Genomic DNA, 14,730 nt, shown 5'->3' with positions numbered 1-14,730 from the left:
GTGGTCATGGGAGCCTTGTTCGGTGCATGCAATTGACTTCTTAGTAAAAAAAAAAACTTGCACTGGGCATTTTACATGAATCAGATGACAAATTATTTGACTTTAATGGGTCCAGTACGTTTCTAAAAAAAAAAAATCACACAAATCTAGTTTCCATCAGATTAATTTCCTCATCTCTCCAAAATCCACCAAGGAAATTTTTGGCTTAGAACATCTTAGACATTTTCATCTTTCCCCTGAGGCTCCATCGCAGATTCCACCATATTTGATGGGTAAAGCAGGCTGTATACAGAGCAATGATTCCTGCAGAGTGATGGACAGCAACCTCGATCAGCCCCATCATAAGGCAACAGGATCCCCTGTTAATCAGCCCAATCCTATATAGAGGGAGACCCTTTAGAGCCAGATTCATATATTGGACCATTTCATACTGCAACTTAGTATCTACATCTGGACTAGCAAAACGCTAGATATTCCCGGCACATTACACGGTAAATTAACCCTTGCAGACCTGCTGGGATTTAATAGCAGCGGAGGTCTCATTCCCACTAAGGAGCCCGAATGTAAATGAGGGGACGAGGAGAAAACCCTCATTATATGTCGATTTCTATCATTATGTTTTCTCTTCCTAATGAGGCTTTACTGACGCCGCAGGAAACTGGAAAGAAAGAGGCAAAATATTTGTAAGCGAAGGCAGAAGATATTTAGGTAAATGTTGTATATTTTTACTGAGAAGGGCGTCACATAGAAAACTCAGTAATGTACAGTGCTGGGAAAATCAGATTTTACCCCCCGATGCCATACTGACAGGTCTCCAAAGTCTCCGGATGCGGCAGAATGGCGACAATGTTCCACTTTGTACGAGGAGGACACAGATGGACGGATGTAAGACAAGACATGACGGGTCTCACTTACTGGGAGAATTCAGCAGGCGGGAATGTCTGCAGTAATACGCCACCTCCTGCTCGCAGAACTCCGCATTGTTCATCATGGCCGCCAGCTGATCCGCTCCGGAGCTGTAGTTCAGTGACATAGAATACGTTCTCCCGGAGGATGATGATGGCGGCACCGGCGTCACCTCCGTAATGTTGTGCCGAACAACAGTCCAGATCTTCTCCTCTATAAGAGACAATTATAAAACCACAATTAACTACAATGTATCAATATCCAAACAGTTGAGCAGCGGGGAACAATAAAGAGAACCTGCTCTCCTCCTGTAACCCCTCGGGGAGGACTGCTCCCTTTTATCCCTCCTTCCCCACATCTGTGTCCTGCTCCCTGTAAGGTCTATGCTTCAGTTTTCTAGTAGAGATTAAATCAAATCTGCAGTGAATTTTCTGAAATGTTCTGCACCTTTCCAACAATTTGCAATTCGCTCTGTGTGAATTGCCAAAATGATTGTTGCTGCCCTATTACACTTTGCAAAAGATTGCATCAGACAGAGAAGGCTCACATGACCTCAAATGTGGCCAGGAAGCCGTACCATAATGCCTTGCAGCTATCACATCACATGGTATAGCACAGCCAATCAGGAAGGATTTCAGAGCCTATATAAAAGCTGAGGCAGGGAATACAGCAGCCTTTTTAGAATGAATCTGGAGAGTGAAAGGACGTCACAGCTCAGACATATAGAGAGGAAATATCATAAAACATTGAATATACATTATATATAGTGTGATTTTTCCATCTGCATTGCAACAATGTAGAAGAATTTCTTCACCAAAAAGGGTAGGTGTTGGATTTGACAATCCGGGGACTGCGTTAGTCTCTGCTGCTTCGTTCTTTTACTGCAGGATTTGGACAGAGTTTTGTAAAACCCAATTCACTTACATTCATATAGAAAATCTGCAACAAATCTGCCACATCTGAATGCAATCTATTATTTCTCCCAACAGAGGGTTTGCTACAATGTATCCAGTTTGGATGACAATCCTCTGTGAGCTTCACAGTGTAGACACCACATAGACACATAGTGTCTGTATGGATACATTGTAACAAGAGAGAGACTTGTGCTGCTGCTAATGTACTCGGCTCCAGGAGGATTGTCTAAACTGGATATTATTGTAACAAACCCTCAGCTGTGACAAGTATTAGGTGTCTCGGTTTTCACACTTTGTGAGCAGGAAAGCTCTCATTTAACAAGAGAAAGAGAAAACTTGAAAATGATGTAAATGATCTCATTACACAATTCATACATGGATTATCTGGGTCACACATTTGCTTGCTGTCATGATCCAGTCCGGAGTTTGTTTTCTGCTATTCCCTCTCTGGACTGGTCATGTGGGGGTTAACACCCTCTGCCTCATTTTGGAGCTGGCTGGGCTTCTTCAGTCCTCTGCAGTCTGCTGGCCAGCGTCAGTGATAGTTCTTGCTTCCAGGCTAGAGCAGCTGACCCATATACCCTGGTGATCCTCCTGCCTCTGACTTCCCATATTTGTGTGAGACCCATTCCCTATCCCTGGCTTAGTGTTCGTCTGGTGGTTTTCCTTACAGTGTATGACTCGGTCTGATCTCTGAACCCCGCCTCATGCTTTCCGTCTCTGATACCTCTTTCCCCGACCGGCTTTGACTTCTGGCTTGTACCCCGACTTCGTCTTACGTTTCACATTTTGGATACTGTGCTCCCATTTGGTTCTGACTTCTGGCTTGTCTCTTACTTCGTGCATGCTGTGACCTCTGGTACCTCTGCTTCTGACAGTTTCTAACTCTGCTCGTCTGACCACACTTTCATTACCTGTGACACTTGTGCAGCTGCTCAGGGTTGCTACGCTGTTAGTGTGCGGTCTCTCTTCCCTCACCAGCACCCCCTGGTGGAAGTTGCGCTAAACTGCACTGCAGCCGCATCACACTTGTGTCTCGTATTGCAGCCAAGTCCCTTTAACGTCAGACGTTAGTGGGCTGCAGTACCAGGCACAGCCACAACCAAGTGTACGGCGCTGTGCTGGTGAACAATTAAAGGGGCAAAGTGTCTTTGTATCCTTAGTCAGCTGACCTGTGGAGATGCCAAGAGCGGGACCCCGTGATCTGCTATTATTGACCTATACTAAGAACATGTCAGCAATATTCTACCTCCAATATATCCCTTAGGGTCTGTACACATGTTGCGGATTTGGCTGCAGTTTTCCATGTGGTGTACAGTACCATGTTAACCTATGGAAAACCAAATCCGCTGAATCCGCACAAACGCTGCGGTTTATTTCCTGCAGCATGTCAATTCTTTGCGCGGATTCTGCAGCGTTTTACACCTGTTTCATTATAGGAATCTGCAGGTGTAAAAACGCAGTCGAAATCTGCACAAAAACTGCACAAAATCCGCAGGTCATTTTAACTCCAGATTCTGAAAAATTCGCAATGTGTGCACAATGTGTCCAGCAGTGAATAAACACGTGTGCAGCGCCATCCTCAGACACGGAGAGAGCGAGACCTGGCTCCAGTGCCGCCATACAGGGGATTGTAGTTTGTGACCCCATAAATGAGGCTGCGCTCCGCTCTCTGACAACTTCAAAGGAGAATTTTTTTTTTATTCCGCTGCTTTCTAGGTCATAAATTGTGTTATTTGATCTCTGCACAAAAGAAGAATGTAAAAAATGAATTGTCTTTTATCTATAGACAGTCAAAAGGGATATATGTATACTGTATGTATCTATCTATATACTGGATAATATGTATATATATATATATATATATATATATATATATATATATATATATATTTTTTATTTTTTTTATTTATTTATATTCACAGTGCCTTGCAAAAGTATTCGGCTGCCTGGAACTTTTCAACCTTTTCCCACATATCAGGCTTCAAACATAAAGATACCAAATGTAAATTTTTGGTGAAGAATCAACGAGTGGGACACAATTGTGAAGTTGAACGAAATTTATTGGTTATGTTATATTTTTGTGGAAATTCAAAAACTGAAAATTGTGGCGTGCAATATTATTCGGCCCCTGTAACTTAATACTTTGTTGCGCCCCTTTTGCTGCGATTACAAGTCTCTTGGGGTTTGTCTCTATCAGTTTTGTACATGGAGAGACTGAAATTCTCGCCCATTCTTCCTTGGCAAACAGCTCGAGCTCAGTGAGGTTTGATGGAGATCGTTTGTGAACAGCAGTTTTCAGCTCTTTCCACAGATTCTCGGTTGGATTGAGGTCTGGACTGTGACTTGGCCATTCTAACACCTGGATACGTTTATTTGTGAACCATTCCATTGTAGATTTTGCTTTGTGTTTGGGATCATTGTCTTGTTGGAAGACAAATCTCCGTCCCAGTCTCAGGTCTTTTGCAGACTCCAACAGGTTTTCTTCTAGAATGATCCTGTATTTGGCGCCATCCATCTTCCCATCAATTTTAACCATCTTCCCTGTCCCTGCTGAAGAAAAGCAGGCCCAAACCATGATGCTGCCACCACCATGTTTGACAGTGGGATGGTGTGTTCAGGGTGATGAGCTGTGTTGCCTTTACACCAAACATATCATTTGACATTGTTGCCAAAAAGTTCGATTTTGGTTTGATCTGACCAGAGCACCTTCTTCCACATGTTTGGTGTCTCCCAGGCTTGTTGCAAACCTTAAATTACACTTTTTATGGATCTCTTTGAGAAATGGCTTTCTTCTTGCCACTTTTCCATAAAGGCCAGATTTGTGCAGTGTACGACTGATTGTTGTCCTATGGACAGACTGTCCCACCTCAGCTGTAGATCTATGCAGTTCATCCAGAGTGATCATGGGCCTCTTGGCTGCATCTCTGATCAGTCTTCTCCTTGTTTGAGATGAAAGTTTAGAGGGACGGCCGGGTCTTGGTAGATTTGCAGTGGTATGATACTCCTTCCATTTCAATATGATCGTTGCACAGTGCTGCTTGGGATGTTTAAAGTTTTGGAAATCATTTTGTATCCAAGTCCGACTTTAAACTTCTCCACAACAGTATCACGGACCTGCCTGTTGTGTTCCTTGGTCTTCATGATGCTCTCTGTGCTTCACACAGAACCCTGAGACTATCACAGAGCAGATGCATTTATACGGAGACTCGATTACACACAGGTGGATTATATTTATCATCATTAGGCATTTAGGACAACATTGGATCATTCAGAGATCCACAATGAACTTCTGCACTGAAAGTAAAGGGGCCGAATAATATTGCACGCCCCACTTTTCAGTTTTTGAATTTCCACAAAAATTTAAAATAACCAATAAATTTCGTTCAACTTCACAATTGTGTTCCACTTGTTGTTGATTCTTCACCAAAAATTTACATTTGGTATCTTTATGTTTGAAGCATGATATGTGGGAAAAGGTTGAGAAGTTCAAGGAGGCCAAATACTTTTGCAAGGCACTGTATATATACACTTCCATGATGAACTGCTCTACAGGATGAAGTGAAACACAAAGTAAGATTCACAGCTACACTGCTCAGTACTGGTGAGTATTGTCATCCCCATCATCCAGGCTTCTTCTTCCTAGTAAGTGTTTTATCTCACCACATTATACTGGATCGTTTCCCACACAGATATCTGCTATATTTATCCGCTCTGCTCCTTTTGCTATGTGACGGGTTACAAGCAGGATTGAATGGTGCTTATATTCCTCTCTGCAGGAACAGAAGAAAAAGTGAGGGGAACTCCTGGTACAATAGGCTCACACTCTTCTGAACATCTATGCAATAATTCATCCCTACGTTATGGCTGGTAATCCAGTAGATCCCAAAAATAGAGAAATAATTACCATACAATGGTGCATGTAGGGTACATGGAGGGTCCACAGGGTTAGAGGGGCCGCATACCTGCTCTCCTCCACATAGGATGTTAAATACAATCAGTTACCACTAGGGGGCGATCTGTAGATAAATGCTTATACAACGCCCCCTAGTGGCAATAATGAGCAATGAAGATTTCTGGAATTTGTGTGGGGGAAGGGGACAGAAGAGCGATGCTCTGCAGTAAAGGAACAGAACAGCGCAGCCTTTTATGCATGTTTATAAAAGACAATTAATGTTTTACTGATCATTTCCTAAGAAAAAAATGAATGAATGAATGAATGAATGAATAGCGGTCGCTTGACTTCAAGGTGATAGAATGAATAATATATATGCTTTATTATTCTACCTCTAGTCCGTGGATGGACTCGGTACATAATAACCGACTATATTTATCCTGGGAATGTCAGAAAAGTGCAGAATTCTGCAGCTGATTAATATTCTGCTCATTACGCCGCTCTGTACTCGCATCGTATGTAAATAACCACTGACTCCGCCGAATCCCATCAGCTCTATTGTTTCTGACTGCAAGACATTAGATTTCCAACTCGTCGGCTGTACATGTAATTAGCAGCGAACGTGCGATTGATGCAAAAAAATCAGCAAAATATCATAAATCCAAATTAGAAAAAAAAGGTTAATGCTAAGATGCCACTGTCAAGACAGAATCGTTAAAGAGGCTGGCAATGAGGACGATGTGTCCATCGCTACATCCGTCAGGTTCCACACACATATGTTTTGGGCTACATAGGAGACATTACGGTGCTTTGTACACGCGCCCGAGCAATCGCGAGTTCAAGTCTCCTTAAAGGTCTAATTAGAAATGTATAAAAACATTGAACAATTTAAGTTTTAAAAGTCTAATACACCTCTTCAACTTCTAAAAATCTAAAAACTTTTGTAAATCTAAAAAAATAGCATATCTAGTAACGTGGCGTGTGTGACTGTGCGAACTAATAAATGATCATATTTAATCTCATACAACGAATGTCGAAACAAAAAAAAATGTCTAAAGGACTGAACTGCTGGTTGTTTGTCACCTCCGACACAAGGAACCCTCCTGAGAGAAGCATCCAGGACCCACATAAAGGTGCCAAGTTGTCCCTATGACAACTATCTCCAAGGTAGATTCAGAGTTTTAGTTCCATAATTATTATGTCGTTGTGAATGCAGAAATTTACAGAGACACAAATCCGAAAGTTGTCAGGTTATTACACCACGGCAGCGTTATAGGGGTCCGTGCACACATGAAGCATATGGTACAGACATTTCTGCATCTCCTGGCAGGAAAAATGCTCCATAAGGCTACGCTCACATTCGCGTCTTTGGACGCAGTGTCGTCACCGCAACGCACGACGGATGTGAAACGCACGCAAAAACGCATTGTTTTGTGACGCATGCGTCCATTTTTGGCTTGATTTTGGACGCAAAAAAAAATGTAACTTGCTGCGTCCTCTGCGCCCTGACGCTTGCGCCAAAAATGACGCATGCGTCACAAAACGCAAGACAACGCATGTCCATGCGCCCCCATGTTAAATATAGGGGCGCATGACGCTATGCGTCGCCGAACCTGCGCCCGACGCAACGCTAATGTGAACGTAGCCTAAAATAGGCTCGGTTGTGCTGCATTTTTATGCATTTTTTGTGTTTTTTTATTTCTGTTTCTTATGCAGATTTATCTTCGCTCGTTATTATGGGTGAACTCTAAAGTCTACGCTGAAAGAATTGACCCTGAAGATAAAAATCTGCACAGAAAAAAAAAGCAGTGTGCGCCCGAGACTTCAGGATTCCCGGTCACTTCGCTGGCATCAGGAAAGTCTTCAGTAGAGTTGAGCGACCTTGACCTTTTTAGAGTCGAGCCGGGTTTCGCGAAACCCAACTATCTCAAAAGTCGGGTCGAGTGAAATCGGCCGATTATGACGTAAAGTCGGGATCGACCGAAACACGAAACCCAATGCAAGTCAATGCGGCAGCATAGTCGGCAGTGAGTGGGGGCCAGGAAAACACCTAGAGTGCCCATTTTAATGTCAAAACCATCCATTCTTCTTAATGAAGCTTGTCAAGCGTAATTTACCTTATAATAATTGGAAGGCATTTGAAATTGGGGGTCATTTGGCTAAAGTTGTGTGGGGTAGGGCTGGTTCAAGTAATTAGTGGGCCCAGGAAATCTGGACCACGTCACGGCAGTGGAGCAGGGAGAGGTAAGTATTTCAACTTTGCAAGTGCTGTGAACCTGAGCAAGCAGGGGGGGCCCACTCGTTGGCATTGGCACTGGCACAGGGCCCCTCAAAGTACAGCGGTGTGTTTGCACGGCGGGGGCGCCTCCCACCGGCAGCAACACTTTTGCGTACCATGAGAGGCCCTGTGCCAGTGACGTCGCCAACTAGTATTCCTCCCCCCACCTGATGAAGGAACCTGCACTTTCATCTGCACCTTCCTGTTTGTCCCCGTGTAAGGTGGTATGGTATGCGGGAAGGGGGACCTGACTTTCAGCAGGGTCACAATGTTGTTGTGTAGCGTGCACGGGAAATGTTGCGTTATGGGTCAATGTACCAGCAGACTCATCTATCACTGGCTGGGCAATGGGCAGGATGAGGAGGAAACACAGATATAGGCCCAAAGAATAAAGTGGGCTAAATGCAGTTCAAAATTGGTAACACAGGACTAACCAGGGGGCATTGCAGTGGAGGACAACTGGAATGAGAGGCTGACACAGAGAGTAGGGCCAAATCAGTAAGTAGTCGAAATGCAGTTCAAAATTGGCAACAGTAGTAAACAGGCGGCACAGCTTTGTTCAGTGGAGGAGAACAGCAAGGAGTGGCAGACACCGATAGTAGGCCCCAACCCAACTAGTAGGCCAAATGCAGTCTAACATTAACAACTACTTAACGAGCGCCTGAAAACGGAATTTCAGGACAGGAAACCAGGAGAACAGCAAGGAGCGGCAGACACCGATAGTAGGCCCCAAACCAACTAGTACGCCAAATGCAGTTGTTCCGTTTAACCACAATTTAATGAGAGCCTGAAGATAGAAGTTCAGGAAAGGCAACCTGGAGAACACCTTGGAGTGGAACACACCATCTCTCTACACCCCATACCCAATTTGTAGGCCTAATGCAGCGTAGTTTCCAACAACTACTAAACGAGAGCCGGAAGATCGAAGCAATGGAGAGGAAACCTGGGGAACACCTTGGAGTGTAACACACCATCTCTCTACACCCCATACCCAATTTGTAGGCCTAATGCAGCGTAGTTTCCAACAACTACTAAACGAGAGCCGGAAGATCGAAGCAATGGAGAGGAAACCTGGGGAACACCTTGGAGTGTAACACACCATCTCTCTACACCCCATACCCAATTTGTAGGCCTAATGCAGCGTAGTTTCCAACAACTACTAAACGAGAGCATGAAGATCGAAGCTCAGGAAAGGCAACCTGGAGAACACCTTGGAGTGGAACACACCATCTCTCTACACCCCATACCCAATTTGTAGGCCTAATGCAGCGTAGTTTCCAACAACTACTAAACGAGAGCATGAAGATCGAAGCTCAGGAAAGGCAACCTGGGGAACACCTTGGAGTGTAACAAACCCTCTCTCTACACCACGGAAGGGCTGATTCTTAGGAAGGAAGGCTGTCGGAAAGAAGCAGGGCGCGTCCGAGGATGATTATATTCTTATTAGGTATATACTCACCCTCGGACGCGCCCTGCTTCTTTATTTGTAATGAATGTTTATTTGCAATGTGGTTTTGACTTACTCTATTTTTTTTGGTAAATAATGATTTTATTATTTTCATTGTTTTGCATCTTCTTGGCAATAATATAAAGAAGACGCGACAGGACAACACTCGGTGGATGCCATATCTGTGTTTAAAATTGAAAAAACCTTTCAGTTAACTACTTGCAGGAGAAAGTTATTGTAGCTGGTGGCCATTTTTAGTACTGTACCAGATTTTTGTTGTATGTGTTTGTTTTTAATGTTAAAATGTCTGCATTTGATATCTCTCCAGTATTTTCTTTTTTATAAGCAAAATACTCATTTTTATATTTTCTGATGTTGGTTCCAGGGGTACACGGGCAGCAGTGGTGTGGTCAGTGGAGGCCTAGTGGAAGGAGTGACCGCAGACAGGCATCGAAGGCCTAAAATAATAACACATGGCTGTAGGCAATTTTAAATTGGTTCCAGGGGTACACGGGCAGCAGTGGTGTGGTCAGTGGAGGCCTAGTGGAAGGAGTGACCGCAGACAGGCATCGAAGGCCTAAAATAATAACACATGGCTGTAGGCAATTTTAAATTGGTTCCAGGGGTACACGGGCAGCAGTGGTGTGGTCAGTGGAGGCCTAGTGGAAGGAGTGACCGCAGACAGGCATCGAAGGCCTAAAATAATAACACATGGCTGTAGGCAATTTTAAATTGGTTACAGGGGTACACGGGCAGCAGTGGTGTGGTCAGTGGAGGCCTAGTGGAAGGAGTGACCGCAGACAGGCATCGAAGGCCTAAAATAATAACACATGGCTGTAGGCAATTTTAAATTGGTTCCAGGGGTACACGGGCAGCAGTGGTGTGGTCAGTGGAGGCCTAGTGGAAGGAGTCACCGCAGACAGGCATCGAAGGCCTAACATAACAAAAATGTCAATACAATGGTATTGTCAGTGGCAGGCATTGAAGGATGTCAGCGCATAGACTAAACATTGGTGGAGCTGTGAGATAATTTTGCAAGTGGTAGAGCACTGTTTGAGCTGGGGGGGGGGAAACTGTCTTGTGGCCGGCGGTACAGGCCCAGGGCCCCTCATATTACAACGGTGTGTCTGACGTTGGGTGCGCACCACCACCGCCAGAGACACTTTATTGTACTAGGAGGGACCCAGTGGCAGTGCCGTCGACCAAAAGCGGGCTCACCCACCTCTTCAGACAAACTGCACTCTCACGGGTGCTGTCGCCAAGTGTCGATACCACGGCCCCGTGTGGGGAGTTTGGCCATTTAGTGAGGTGTAAACATGTTGTATGCTGGACAATCAGGTGCAGAAAATTACGAGATTGGAAAAGGCATTCAGAATAGTCCACAGGCAAGACCTTTTCATAGGAAAGCTAGGTGTCAGCCGGGCAAGGTGGGGCAAAAGATTTCGAAATCCAGTTGTGGTTCATTTTAATGAAGGTTAGATCATCTACATTTTGGGTAGCCAGACGAGTCCTTTTTTCTGTTAGTATTGAACCTGCAGCACTGAATACTCTTTCTGATAGGACACTAGCTGCCGGGCAAGCAAGCTCCTGCAATGCATATTCTGCCAATTCTGGCCAGGTGTCTAATTTTGATGCCCAGTAATCAAATGGGAATGACGGTTGAGGGAGAACATCGATAAGGGATGAAAAATAGTTAGTAACCATACTGGACAAATGTTGTCTCCTGTCACTTTGAATTGATGCTGCAGTACCTGTCCTGTCTGCGGTCATAGCAAAATCACTCCACAACCTGGTCAGAAAACCCCTCTGGCCAACGCCACTTCTGATTTCTGCCCCTCTAACTCCTCTGGTCTGCTGGCCCCTGCAGCTCGTGTGAGAACGATCACGGGCGCTGTGTGCAGGGAATGCCAGAAGCAAACGGTCAACAAGAGTTGATTGTTTGGTTGCTAATATTAGTTCCAAGTTCTCATGTGGCATTATATTTTGCAATTTGCCTTTATAGCGAGGATCAAGGAGGCAGGCCAACCAGTAATCGTCATCATTCATCATTTTAGTTATGCGTGTGTCCCTTTTGAGGATACGTAAGGCATAATCCGCCATGTGGGCCAAAGTTCCAGTTCTCAAATCTGCGGTTGTGCTTGGTTGAGGGGCAGTTTCAGGCAAATCCACGTCACTTGTGTCCCTCAAAAAACCAGAACCCGGCCTTGCCGCGCCACCAATTTCCAGTGGCCCCGGAAAAGCTTCCTCATTAAAAATATAATCATCCCCATCATCCTCCTCGTCCTCCTCCTCCTCTTCGCCCGCTACCTCGTCCTGTACACTGCCCTGGCCAGACAATGGCTGACTGTCATCAAGGCTTTCCTCTTCCTCAGCTGCAGACGCCTGATCCTTTATGTGCGTCAAACTTTGCATCAGCAGACACATTAGGGGGATGCTCATGCTTATTATGGCGTTGTCTGCACTAACCAGCCGTGTGCATTCCTCAAAACACTGAAGGACTTGGCACATGTCTTGAATCTTCGACCACTGCACACCTGACAACTCCATGTCTGCCATCCTACTGCCTGCCGTGTATGTGTATCCTCCCACAAAAACATAACAGCCCGCCTCTGTTCACACAGTCTCTGAAGCATGTGCAGTGTTGAGTTCCACCTTGTTGCAACGTCTATGATTAGGCGATGCTGGGGAAGGTTCAAAGAACGCTGATAGGTCTGCATACGGCTGGAGTGTACGGGCGAACGGCGGATATGTGAGCAAAGTCCACGCACTTTGAGGAGCAGGTCGGATAACCCCGGATAACTTTTCAGGAAGCACTGCACCACCAGGTTTAAGGTGTGAGCCAGGCAAGGAATGTGTTTCAGTTGGGAAAGGGAGATGGCAGCCATGAAATTCCTTCCGTTATCACTCACTACCTTGCCTGCCTCAAGATCTACAGTGCCCAGCCACGACTGCGTTTCTTTCTGCAAGAACTCGGACAGAACTTCCGCGGTGTGTCTGTTGTCGCCCAAACACTTCATAGCCAATACAGCCTGCTGACGTTTGCCAGTAGCTGCCCCATAATGGGAGACCTGGTGTGCAACAGTGGCAGCTGCGGATGGAGTGGTTGTGCGACTGCGGTCTGTGGACGAGCTCTCGCTTCTGCAGGAGGACGAAGAGGAGGAGGAGGGGGTGCGAACGGCTACAGCCAATTGTTTCCTAGACCGTGGGCTAGGCAGAACTGTCCCAAACTTGCTGTGCCCTGTGGACCCTGCATCCACCACATTTACCCAGTGTGCCGTGATGGACACGTAACGTCCCTGGCCATGCCTACTGGTCCATGCATCTGTTGTCAGGTGCACCTTTGTGCTCACAGATTGCCTGAGTGCATGGACGATGCGCTCTTTAACATGCTGGTGGAGGGCTGGGATGGCTTTTCTGGAAAAAAAGTGTCGACTGGGTAGCTCGTAGCGTGGTACAGCGTAGTCCATCAGGGCTTTGAAAGCTTCGCTTTCAACTAACCGGTAGGGCATCATCTCTAACGAGATTAGTCTAGCTATGTGTGCGTTCAAACCCTGTGTACGTGGATGCGAGGCTAAGTACTTCCTTTTTCTAACCATAGTCTCATGTAGGGTGAGCTGGACTGGAGAGCTGGAGATCGTGGAACTAGCGGGGGTGCCGGTGGACATGGCAGACTGAGAGACGGTGGGAGATGGTATTGTTGCCGCCGGTGCCCTAGATGCAGTGTTTCCTACTACGAAACTGGTGATTCCCTGACCCTGACGGCTTTGGCCTGGCAAAGAAACCTGCACAGATACTGCAGGTGGTGCGGAAAATGGTGGCCCTACACTGCCGGAAGGGATGTTGCGTTGCTGACTAGCTTCATTGGCCGAGAGTGCTACAACCTTAAGGGACGTTTGGTAGTTAGTCCAGGCTTGCAAATGCATGGTGGTTAAATGTCTATGCATGCAACTTGTATTGAGACTTTTCAGATTCTGTCCTCTGCTTAAGGTAGTTGAACATTTTTGACAGATGACTTTGCGCTGATCAATTGGATGTTGTTTAAAAAAATGCCAGACTGCACTCTTTCTAGCATTGGATACCTTTTCAGGCATTGCAGACTGAGCTTTAACCGGATGGCCACGCTGTCCTCCAACAGGTTTTGGCTTTGCCACGCGTTTTGGGCAAGATACGGGCCCGGCAGATGAAACCTGTTGCGATGTTGATGCCTGCTGCAGCCCCTCCTCCACCTCCGCTTCTGAACTACTGCCGCCTGCACCCTGTTCCCCCAATGGCTGCCAATCGGGGTCAAGAACTGGGTCATCTATTACCTCTTCTTGTAGCTCGTGTGCAACTTCGTCTGTGTCACCGTGGCGGTCGGTGGTATAGCGTTCGTGATGGGGCAACATAGTCTCATCAGGGTCTGATTCTTGATCAGCACCCTGCGAGGGCAATGTTGTGGTCTGAGTCAAAGGACCAGCATAGTAGTCTGGCTGTGGCTGTGCATCAGTGCACTCCATGTCAGATTCAACTTGTAATGGGCATGGACTGTTAACTGTTTCACTTTCTAAGCCAGGGACGGTATGTGTAAAGAGCTCCATGGAGTAACCCGTTGTGTCGCCTGCTGCATTCTTCTCTGTTGTTGTTTTTGCTGAAGAGGACAAGGAAGCGACTTGTCCCTGACCGTGAACATCCACTAACGACGCGCTGCTTTGACATTTACCAGTTTCACGAGAGGAGGCAAAAGAGCTAGAGGCTGAGTCAGCAAGATAAGCCAAAACTTGCTCTTGCTGCTCCGGCTTTAAAAGCGGTTTTCCTACTCCCAGAAAAGGGAGCGTTCGAGGCCTTGTGTAGCCGGACGACGAACCTGGCTCCACAGCTCCAGACTTAGGTGCAATATTTTTTTTCCCACGACCAGCTGATGCTCCACCACTACCACTACCCTCATTACCAGCTGACAATGAACGCCCCCGGCCACGACCTCTTCCACCATACTTCCTCATTGTTTTAAAAACGTAAACAAACTAACGGTATTTGTTGCTGTCACACAAATTACACGGTGAGCTATAACTTCAGTATGATTTAGCTACCCCTTTACAGGTGAGTGAGACCACAACGAAAATCAGGCACAATGTTACACACTCTGTTGTTGGTGGCAACAAATGAGAGAGATGCCACACACGCAGGACTGTCACTGAAGCACAAATGTAAATATTAATCTCCCACTGATTTGATTTTTTTTTTTTTTAAGGGAGACTTTAGGAAAAAAAAATAATAGAATAAAATGATTTTTTCAGGAAGAATTTAGAAACCA

The 14,730-nt window shown here is 45.7% G+C and overlaps 1 protein-coding gene across 1 annotated transcript in view; it reads right to left on the bottom strand.

Moving 5' to 3' along the window:
* CNTNAP5 (contactin associated protein family member 5) overlaps positions 1–14,730 on the bottom strand; it is a 281,715-nt gene that overhangs the window by 84,598 nt on the left and 182,387 nt on the right. Inside the window, exon 13 of the mRNA XM_069732659.1 lies at positions 916–1,119. Within this exon, the coding sequence (XP_069588760.1) occupies positions 916–1,119 (204 nt within the window). The remainder of the gene's footprint in view (positions 1–915; positions 1,120–14,730) is intronic.

The sequence above is a fragment of the Ranitomeya imitator genome, chromosome 7 (genome assembly GCF_032444005.1).
Source record: "Ranitomeya imitator isolate aRanImi1 chromosome 7, aRanImi1.pri, whole genome shotgun sequence".
NCBI lineage: Eukaryota > Metazoa > Chordata > Amphibia > Anura > Dendrobatidae > Ranitomeya > Ranitomeya imitator.
The sequence above is the reverse complement of the archived record's forward strand: the minus strand, read 5'-3'. Positions and strand labels throughout refer to the sequence as shown.